Source organism: Lacerta agilis, chromosome 17, assembly GCF_009819535.1.
Source record: "Lacerta agilis isolate rLacAgi1 chromosome 17, rLacAgi1.pri, whole genome shotgun sequence".
NCBI lineage: Eukaryota > Metazoa > Chordata > Lepidosauria > Squamata > Lacertidae > Lacerta > Lacerta agilis.
The window spans coordinates 17,407,528-17,418,584 of NC_046328.1; the positions used below are offsets into that span (position 1 = coordinate 17,407,528).

General features: G+C 49.5%; 1 protein-coding gene across 1 annotated transcript; it reads right to left on the minus strand.

Annotated features, from left to right (window-relative positions):
- Positions 1-1,720: 1,720 nt before the first annotated feature.
- Positions 1,721-8,240, minus strand: RHBDD3 (rhomboid domain containing 3). Its single transcript, XM_033135929.1, has 6 exons — positions 8,076-8,240; positions 6,695-6,855; positions 5,482-5,874; positions 5,155-5,329; positions 3,632-3,949; positions 1,721-2,527 (listed from the first exon to the last, which is right to left on the minus strand). The coding sequence occupies exons 1-6, from the start codon at positions 8,225-8,227 to the stop codon at positions 2,371-2,373; spliced, it is 1,356 nt and encodes a 451-aa protein (XP_032991820.1). The 5' UTR covers positions 8,228-8,240; the 3' UTR covers positions 1,721-2,370.
- Between the last annotated feature and the right edge of the window lie 2,817 nt (positions 8,241-11,057).

The following is an 11,057-nucleotide window of genomic DNA, read 5'->3' on the forward strand; positions in this document are numbered from 1 at the left end:
TATTCCAGGTGAGGTCTGACCAGAGCAGAATATAGTGGTACTATTACTTCCCTTGATCTAGATGCTGTACTCCTATTGATGCAGCCCAGAATTGCATTGGCTTTTTTAGCTGCTGCATCATGTAGCTTGCTGTTTTTCTGCCGCTTGGGACTTTGACCTGGAAATTTTAACTAATTTTTCTACTAAATTTCTCCCGATCTCTGAATCGCCCCTTCCCCCCCCCCCCCATAGCCTGGCCCGGGCAAAGATACCGAGGAGAGAAACCGGGCTGTTCTGGACTACTGTTTTCAGCCACAGTTATGGAAGCTCAGGAGTCGTCCTGGCAGACGTCACGATATCTCTGCCAGGAAAACAAAAGTTCCCCGCTCGCTTCCTAAGAATGGGGAGCCCTAGTAGGGTCAGGTCAAAGGGGTTCCTGGGGTTTTTTTCTCTTTCGCTCCGGATGCCCAGCAGTGTGTGTTTGTGGAGAGAGGACAAACGTTTCCCCTTCCCTGGCAGAAGCTGGCAACGCTGAATTGTGCGGACGTTGTAAGAACTACATCGGTGGCCGTCCCAACAAAGGATAAGTCCTTTGTGATTGGATCCCCGGGTGCAGTTTTAACGACCGTATCAGATTCAGCACGCAAGCCGTGTATCCCAAGTTGTCAAGTGGGCTGCGGAGGCGATTCAAAGCGAGGTTAGATGTTGGAGCAGGTGGGGAACAGGTGCGGCTGGTGCTGCCTTGAAGCCTCAAGCACCTGGGAGACGATCAGACTACTCTTAATGCAAAGTCTTGTGGCCAAAGCAGATCAGGGAGAGAGAAGGATGTGTTTATCGGTGTGTGTCTGCCTCCATATATTGTATGTACTCTGTGGGATTTTGGCTGATAACAGGGACCAGGTCAATAAAGCTTCACTGAACACGAGCCTCTGCCTGAATCGAAGGGAGTGTGGAGGGCCTTGCCTCAAAGCCTGAGCTGAGACGGATCCTTTGCTGCATTTTGTTAAATGTCCATCAGGCATCAGCTTGGCAAAGGCTACTTTTTGAAGTCCTCTCCTACTGCTTTAATAGATGGCTCCACCCCCCCACCCCCCGAGAATCCTGGCAACTGTAGCTTGTGAACAGCCCTGAAAGCACCCAGCCCCCCCCAAAAAAATGTTTAGGGATACAGACATACCTCGGGTTGTGCTCGCTGCGGGATACGAACATGCCGAACCTGGAAGTACCGGAACGGGTTACTTCCGCGTTTCGGCACATGCGCAGAAGCGCGGAATTGCATCGTGCGTGCGCAGACGCAGCGGCGCAGGTTGCTAATGCGCCTCCTGCACGGATCGCGTTCACAACCCGAGCGTCTACTGTACTCTCATTTTGACTCAAGAAAATCACCATTTTATAGTTCAAATCGGGGGAAATAAACACAGTACCGGTAAATGGACAAAAGTACAAAGATTCACAAATATGTAGGGGTATGCATCCCCCCCCTGAAAAAAAGCACTGGGAAGACCTTGACGGACAACAGTTCCCAGGATTATTTGGGGGAAGTTGTGGCTCCCAACCCCCAACACATGCATCCTGGAAACTGTTATAGTATCACAGAATTGGAAGGGACCCAACGAGTCATCCAGCCCAACCCCCTTGCAATGCAGAATTCACAGTCATCTGTTATTCCTTTGAACGTTTTAAGAGTGCTATAAACATACAGTGTGGATATGACTCTGCATGGGGTGAGAACACCCTGCCCGCCCCCTTCAAAGCGGCTGCATGGGAAAGGCCCAGATTTGAGCTCCGGATGCTTTTGGTCAAACTCCGAACCCCGGAACTGAGATCCCTGCTACAACTCCCAGGTGAGTGGCGGAGCTCATAGGCACGGAGAGAGGTCCCTTTCTCACGAATGCCTAATGGGTGGCAGCCCAGACGGATTGGCCGTTGGGGGAGGCCTTTGCCCGTGTTCCCACCACCTCCTGACACGTCTTGGGAGATGGTTTCCACAAACACCCATGGAACACGTGGAAAAACGACTGCAATCAGGAGAAACCTCTGTTTTTGTTATTCCAAGAATCCCCAGGATGGGATGGAAGAAGCCACTGGGTTCCCTTTTGGAGGATTTCCCAAGTGACTTTCAGCCCTTGAGATACGTGCATCGTCTCTTACTCTTGCCCTCATGCCGCGCCAGCCTGGCTGGGCTGTACGGCAGCCACCCCATAGCAGCAGGATGGCGTTGGCTTCAATGGTGGGTCTCGCCCACCTTCCGCTTTCCTTCCTTCTCAGTTGAGTCCACAGCGAATCACCGCTCAACTCCACCAGCCGTGGCTGGTTTTCTGCCTGGACGCTGGCACCATTTGGGCTGGCTTGCCAACCTCTGTCCACTCGCTGGCTGGTGCCCGGAAGTCGCTAGCGATGAGCGGATCGGCTCTCTGCCGTCACCACGGCTTGGTCTCCGACATGGCCTCCGATCAGCAGTGAGACAGCACCCTCCACGTGGCCTGTGGCTGCCAGTGCCACAACTGCTCGCTCGGTTGGGAAGCCCATTTTCTGGAGCTGCTGGAGCCTGAAAGGGCAGGGGGCAGGAGGGTGGCATCAATTCCAGGGAGGCAAATTTCAAGCGTTGGCCTCCCCCAGGTTAGAAGGCTGCAATCGGCAACCGTATATACAGCACAATAGCATATTATGCACATTTAACATGCGTGATTTCAACCATAAGCGGTTGAAGGCAGGCTGGCAGACTGGTGTCTGCTGGGACTATATAACACTGGTCCTAAAGGATCTGCATTGGCTCCCAGTATGTTTCCGAGCACAATTCAAAGTGTTGGTGCTGACCTTTAAAGCCCTAAACAGCTTTGGTTCTGTATACCTGAAGGAGCATCTCCACCTGCGTCGTTTGGCCCCGGACGCTGAGGGCCTCCTGGCGGTTCCCACACTGCAAGAAGTGAAGTTACGGGGAACCAGGCAGAGGGCCTTCTCGGTAGTGGCACCCACCCTGCAGAACGCCCTCCTATCAGATGTCAAGGAAATAAACAACTGTGCAACTTTTAGAAGACACCTGAAGGCAGCCCTGAAGGGAAGGGCAACCCAGTCAGATTGGTGGCATAATAATAATAATAATAATAATAATAATAATAATAATAATAATAATAATAATACTGGTAGAAATTGTGAAAGTTGAACACAAGCAAGGCAGAGAGCTTAAAAGCTCTTTGTGTACCATGTCTGCCTAGGGTTACCTGGGGTGAAAAGAGCTTTTAAGCTCTGCCTTGCTTGGGGGGCATGGCCTGCTCAGCATGCCAGCTCTGGGATGCTCATGTGAGATCTCATGGAGCCATCCGAGATCCCAGAAGGTCTCTTGTGAGCATCTTTAGCCTCTCGGAGTTGGTGTGCTGAGCAGGCCTTGCCTTCCAAACCAAGGAAGAGAGTTTCAAAGCTCTGTTTGCACCCGGTCCCCTTGGGGGTTACCTGGTGCAAAATATCCACCCCACCCCACCCTGCTAGCCACAGGGGTTGCTCTCGGGGTTTGGGGACCTGCAATTTTCACATACACGCAGAATTCTTGGAACCAAAGCCCCATGCAAGATACGACTGCACTGTATCCACCTCTCTGATGCCCCACCAAACCCCATCAGGAAGGAAGCTTAGCTTTTCCCCAGGAAACCCTTACCGGAGAGAAGAAACCGAAGATTTGTAAAGTTTCACCTCTTCCTCCACCATATCCTGCAGAGAAGCCTGGATCCCAGCTCGGAGCAGCTCTTCATCCATCAGGGATCTTTGGAGGGCCGAGAAAGGAGGGCTCAAAGCCCCGTGGTGGGCGGGGAAGGGAGGCAGGGAACCAGCAGCAACTGACTGCCTGCATTCCTGCTCCAGCGCTGCAGTTTCTCCACTCCAGTAAGAGGCAGGTGGCGAAGCCAGAAAGAGAGGCTGCGTAGGGGAATCTGCTGGGGGGAACGCTTGGGTTGGCGACTCCGGAGAACGAAGAATCCTGGGAGAGGGGAAAAGATAGGCAAGGCTGTGATCTTGAGCCAAAGAAGACTGAAGCTCGGAGGTGGAGCACTTGCCTGCAGAAGGTTCCCAGTTCCCCCACCCCCACCCCACATATTTATTTATTTGTTTATTATATTTTCAGGTATATATTTCCCCACAATTAAATATAGAATAATACAGCCAACGACTTCCCTCCTTCTCCTTCCATGGTTCCTTGTACTTCCAAAATTAACTGAGTACAGTCGTACCTCGGAAGTCGAATGGAATCTGTTCTGGAATGTTCGGAAACCCAAAGTGTGGCTTCTGATTGGCTGCAGGAAGGTCCTGCAGCCAATCGGAAGCCCCATCGGATGTTTGAGTTCCAAAGAACGTTTGCAAAGCGGAACACTCACTTCCGGGTTTGCGGCATTCGGGTGCCAAGCTACGACTGTTATTATATTTCCTCCGTCCGGTTTCCCCCTTTCCATTATATCTTAATCTAAATTATACCATTGAATTTACATTAATCCTGCTAGCGTTTTCATTTGCTTACAAACGGTTTTTCTGCAAATGTTTTCCATTCCTCATTATACACCCATTCTTCTTGTTCTCCTGCCCTGCTGGTTAGGCTTGCTAGCTCTGGGTATTCCATCATTTTCCAGCTGCCATTCTCCGCTCTTTGGAGCCTCTCCCACCTTCCATTTCTGAGCTAACAAAATCCGAGCTGCAGTCATTACATATGTAAATAGCTTTTTTCACCCCCTGGCTACCCAGAAGAAATGCCTCTGAGGCTTTTGGGGGGGGGGTGTTCTTTTAAAGAATTTTTTCATTTCATTACAAATCATTCCCCAATACAGTGGTACCTCGGAAGTCGAACAGAATCCGTTCCCGGAAGTCCGTTCGACTTCCAAAATGTTCAGAAACCAAGGCGTGGCTTCCAATTGGCAGCAGGAAGCCGTGTCATGCGGTTGGGTTCCAAAGAACGTTTGCAAACCGGAACACTCACTTCCGGGTTTGCGGCATTTGGGAGCCAAAACGTTCAACTCGCAAAGTGTTCGGGATTCCAAGGTACGACTGTAATCTGAAGTTTCCCAGGTTCGATCTCCAAACAGGGCAGGGAATGTCCCCTGCCTGAAATCTGCTGCTCGTCTTTCTTATTAAGTCTCAAACGACGACTCCTTCGCCCGCCCAGCCCTACAAAGAAAGCCTGGGTTCCAAATTCACCTGTCCCTCCTGGCGGCTGGGTCGGCGGTGGGGAGGATTTCAGCAGGTTCTGCCGGGGGCAGGACGAAGTGGAGGAAAGAGCCTCTCCCCGGGAGGGTCTTAAAGATGATTCCGCCGTGCAGCTTTTCCAGGCGTCTCTCTGATAATTCCAGCGGGGAGAAGACCCCGGCCCAGACTGCGGCGTCAAGGGAAATGAGAATCTAAGCAGACCCTGGTTGCTGGACCCACCCAGTCCTGCCTCCTGCTCTCACAAGGGCCAACAAGATGTACCATAAACCAGCAGTTAACACGCCCGCCCCCCGGAACCCACCTTTTCGGAAAGGATACAGGCCAGGCCCGTGAGCAGCCCACTCAGATGCAGGAGGAAAGGAGAGCTGGGGGAGAGAATCCAGCTCAGACCCAGCAGCAGCACAGCCAGCAGAGGAGGGGAAGCCCACTTCTGGGGAGCCCCCTGTCTCCGACGCCCTTGGGGGCACCCCAGCAAGGCCAGGTGCACGGGGGTGTAGCCCCCAACAGCAGAGCCGGCCTGAGCACCCTGCAGCCAAGCTAGGAGGAGGTAGAGGAGGGCCGAGGCGAAAGCGCCAAGTGCCGAAGAGTGGAGGTAGCGCAGGGTGCCCTGGCGTCGCTCCTGAGGCCAACTCAGCAACGGAAAGAGGAGCAGGTTGAGGATGAACAAGGGAGTCTCCGTGAGGCACAGGCAGTAGGTCATGAGGCGATACACTGCAGGGAGGAAACGCAGGGGGTGGTCAACAACGTGCCATTATTATTGTTATTATTAATCCTATTGAAAATTTTCGGTCGGGAAATAAAGTGGAAAAAAGTCAAAACAAGGACAAAAGGAGGGGGAGAAGTGCTTGAAACTGTGGTAAAATACAATATATGGATACAGAATTGTAGAGTTGGAAGGCATTTTCACGATATTGTTTAGATATTCTTTAAATGTTATCCATTCTTTACACACTTTCTGGTTTGAGTTTCCTCTTATTCTCCCAGTTATTTTCGCAAGTTCCAATTGTTCTATCATCTTCACCTGCCAGTCAAGCTTTGTAGGAACTGAGTCACATTTCCAGTTTTTTGCCACTAAAATTCTAGCCGTAGTTGCATACATAAAGATGGCTCTAAAGGGTTTTTTTGGATTTCAGTGGACATAATGCCTAACAAAAAGGCTTCTGGGTTTTGTTTTTTTTTGGAAGGAGAATGTAAAGATCTTTTTGAGTTCGTTGTATATTATATCCCAAAATTCTCATATCCTCACACAGTCCCACCACATGTGCATGAAGGTACCCTCCCGAGCATCATCTAGTCCTACCCCCTGCAATCCAGCTGTCTCATATGGGGCTCAAACCTGTCACATTGCCGTTATCAGCACGGGAGCCTTTTTTTGGCTTGGAGGGGGTGAGATAAAAACAGTTCGCATCAATAAACCCACATGGGATTCTGGGGGGTGGGGTGGGGGAATGAGAGTGGTGTTCTCGACCCAAGGAGCCCAGAATGGTTGGGGAGGCAACACGCCAGGGGGCAGGAGTCTCAGGTAGCATACCTTGGAAAGGGCTGCTCAACAGGAGGTTGGGTGATAACGCCAAGCTTTCGTCTACGCCCGCCAACCACAATAGGCAGAGAAGCACCATGAGGGTGAACGATGCAACTGGGGGGCGCCATAACCCCCATGGCCTGGTCCAAAGGCTCTTCATCAGCATGCCCCTGAGGGGGGGGGGAGGAAAAGACGAGGGAGAAAGTGGCAGGGTTATATGAACCAGAAGGCAAGAAGCCACACATTTGCTAAAGCTTTTAATCACTGGTTATTCAGAGGAGCGTACACCTAGTAAAGGCTCTGGGATTTGTGGGGCATCCACATTTACGGCGCTTTTAAGAGTCAGGCCCACAACCCCAAAGAATCCTGAGTTTACTCCTGACGGAGCTGCAATTCTAACCCCCTTAACAAACTACGGTTCCCGGGATTATGCGGGGGGTGGCGGGGGGAACCTCAGGTTTGTAGCTCCCAACTAATGGCTCCTGCTGACTGCCCAGATTAACCTGTCAGAATTACCCGATTATGAATTTGGCCACAGGGCAACTCAGCTGTGGCAAGTTGCTGTGGCCTGATCCTATGTCAGCCGTCACCAACCAAGCTCAGCAACGGAGCACCTCTGCTTTGCATGCAGAAATTCCCAGCTTCAATTCCCCCAGCAGCAACTCCAGGTCGGGCTGGCAGCGTTCTCTGCCTGAAACCCCGGAGAGCTGCTGCCGGTCAGTGTAGACACTACTGAGCTAGATGGACCTATGCTCAGTCCAAGGCAGCCTCCTCACATTTTTTGGACCACAACTGGGAGCCACCAAAAGATAGGGAAGGCCCTGCATTGTCAAAGTGCACGCCCAACTCTGCATTCGATTGGATTTGGTGCCTCACAACCCCACAATTAAAGCTCTTATAGGTGAGAGAATTGTCCCTCATCAACGCTGGAACACAGTTTTTCTCCCCATGTAGAGTGAAATCCAGCTGGTTCAGAAGAGCCCAAAAAAGGTGTGCACGATGCAAAAGGCACTTATGGAACTCACTGCTGCAGGATGCAAAGTAGATGGATGGCATTTTGAAAAAACTGCAACTGCTTTTGAACACAAATGAAATAACTTAATGGGGGCAGGAGGATCCCTGCACCTTTCACGATTGCGCAGGAGAGAATTTCTGGGAGTAAATCTTGCATGCCTGAGCTGATCCAAGATTTTTTACAAGATCCACCGGCCCAGCATCTCACGATGGGGGTGAAGGCAGCCAGATCCATCCTTCCTTCCTTTTTTGATTTGCAGCCTCTCACCCTCAATCTCTGCGGTTTGCTATTCTTTCCCACTGGGCAAGAACACTGCTCGGAGAAAACTGGGGAACACTCCCCCTCCGTCCCGCCCCCTATTCCTTTTTCTTTTACCAAGCGCAAGGCTGGCTGCGTGCATGGGGTTGCACCGGCCGGATGGGCAACTCGTCAGCCGGGAGAAAAGGACCAGCGCGCAGCCATTTTGGACATGGCAGTTTGGGATCTGTGGGGCCGGTCGGCGATGATCCTCTACGCGGCTTGCACATGCTTTTGCAACGAGGCAAGGGAGCGTCGCTAAAGAGGAACTAGAAACGAAGGAGCTCCGGGGGGGCAAAATTAGAACTCAGATCCCATCTGCTTCTGCAAAGTCCTTAGTGGTGTTTTGTTTTGTTTTTTAAATAGGGTGGGGGTAGGAATGAGTTTCAGTTCTCTGTTCTTTTTGCTGGTCTGTGCAGAGTTGGCTTACTCAGTCCCTCCTTTTCGGCACTGCTTAATCAGCAGTGAGGCCGCCAACTTGGCTGGCTTTAAAAGAGGACAATTTTACTACTAGCCACAATGGCTATGTTTCCACAGGCAGAGGCAGCAATGCCAGTTGCTGGAAACCGCAGCAGGGGGAGAGTGGTTTTACTCTTGATTGCGGGTTTCCACTATTGAGAACAGGATGCTGGACACGGTGGGCCGACCTTATGTCCACTTAGAAGTACTGTAAGCGCCTTTCCTTCTGTAGGCTTTTTGCCCTGGAAATGGGTTAAGGAATTAAGCAACTAAACAGTGCAGTCACTTGGTTCTTAATCGCCTGCTTATTTCAATTTCTCAGCAATGGGCTTAAAAACAACAACAACAACAACCCACGCTTGCATCACTTTTCCAGACTCCAGGCTGCATTTGGATTGCAAGCCTCAAGGAGCAGATAATGGTGGGGTTGCGACTTTTTTGTTGTTGTTCCCAAAATGGAGCATGATGCCAGTGCAAAACCGATTTCCGTGTGGGGAGCTCCTGTTATGTGTCCTCTGACTGGCCTAGGCGCCATGCGTTCTAAACTCGCTCGCTGGATCATCACCTGGTCATGGTGAGACGGACTCACTGTTAAGACCGTGTTCATGGAAGACAATCTTACTCAGCTACGAGTGATCGCCAAAGAAGAATATATGTTTAAAGCATGTGGCTCCTCCCTCAAAGAATCCTGGGAACTGTAGCTGAAACAAAACAAAAAAATCTCTTCCAGTAGCACCTTAGAGACCAACTAAGTTTGTTATTGGTATGAGCTTTCGTGTGCATGCACACTTCTTCAGATACTGTATCTAAGGTGCTACTGGAAGGAATTTTTTTATTTTGTTTCGACTACAGCAGACCAACACGGCTACCTACCTGTAACTAGAACCTGGGAACTGTAGTTCATTAAGGGTGCTGAGCATTGACAGGATGCCCTTAACAAACTACAGCTCCCGGGATTCTTTGGAGAAAGACATATACTTTTAGTATAAGGCATGTACACAGCTTCTGTCTCCTAAGAGAAGACAAGACACCCCAAAAGTTGTTGGGCTTTTTTTTTTTTAAGAAAACCCCCTGTTATTTAGCAGCCCTAATGCTAGACCTCAGAGTGGACCCACTGAAATTAATGGGCATGCCTAACCTGGGTCCAATTTTAATGTGTCTATTCTGAATAGAACTAGCATGGGGTGCAAGCCAGTGAAAACAACTTTCTAGAAGTCTGCATCTGTATAAGTTTTTTAGATGTCTTAATTGTTTTGTCAAATAAGAGTTCCCTTTCCAAACACATTCCAGAAAATGAAAGGCCAGTCCCAATAGTATATAGTTGATAGCGTAACACATAATCTATATTTTATTTTGCTGTTTTTTTTTAAAAAAAATCTGTCATAAATATGCTAGCATCACATTGGGGGCTCCAAAACTGAAGTTGTGGGGGATGTTTCATTGTGAAAAACCTGTGTTGTACAGTATGTAAGCCCTGAGTTCCTGGGAAATGACAATATTTTTTTAAAAAAAGTTCCCTTTCTAATTGTTCTGAAACTACATAAAAAGAGGTGTGCAAGGAGGTGAACACTTTAAAAAGTCAGGAAAATAAGGAGAGGAACAAGACAGAAGAAACTCCTGAGATGGAAGAACAGGGAAGCTTTGAGAGGTATTGAGAGGGGGGTGCTGGATGACACCCACTGGGTGCCATCAGGGTTTCCAGGTGGTTAGAGACTCAGAACTCGGGTACAGCGGGAGAGATAGCACAGGTTTCCAAAACTTTGGGAGCCAGTGGGCACATCTGGAATTTTGAGACAGTCGCAAAATGGCTGCCATGTATGTGGCACAATTCAAAATGGCTGCCATGGGACCGTGTCGGGGACCCAGCCATGACATGGTGGGCAGACAGGCACAACTGTTGCTCCATTTTAAATTCCCACTGGGTGTTTGCTGAGTTGCAGAGTTTGTGGAGGAGCCGACTGGAGTTTCTCCACCATCACCTTACCTACTAGACTGCATCCATGTGCTGTGATTTGCCATCCCCATAAGAGCATCAAAAATGTGCACACATTTTTTTGAAATGTACATTACTGATGTGCATTATTTTGAAATGGACATCATCAAATGAGAGCTACTTCCTGCAGCTGATAGCAATTTAGGACCCCCCCATCCTTTGAATAGACTGCTATGGAGGCCAAAGGCTATGAGAAATAACTAGATTCAGACACCAAAACGTCTAGATATTTAAGGTTTGTAGATACTGAAAGAGGTGTTGGATAATGTAACAAAACGCAGCTGCATCCTGTCCATCTTTACTCAGAGTAAAGTGGCAGGCTGGTCTAATCCAGGGGCTCCCAAACTGCGGCCCGTGTCACAGCATGTTTGTAAAAATATACTGTATTTTTCCGTGTACAAGATGCCCCCATGTATAAGACGTCCCCTATTTTTAGGGACTCCAATTTAAGAAAATAGGGGGGGAAATTGCCCCATGTATAATACGACCCACAGTTTTCCACATAATTTTAAAGTAAAAAAAAACTAGTCTTATACACGGAAAAGTACGGTTATTTAAAACTATGCAGGATCTAGCTCCAGTGTATTGCAATGCTCACAACAGGAAGA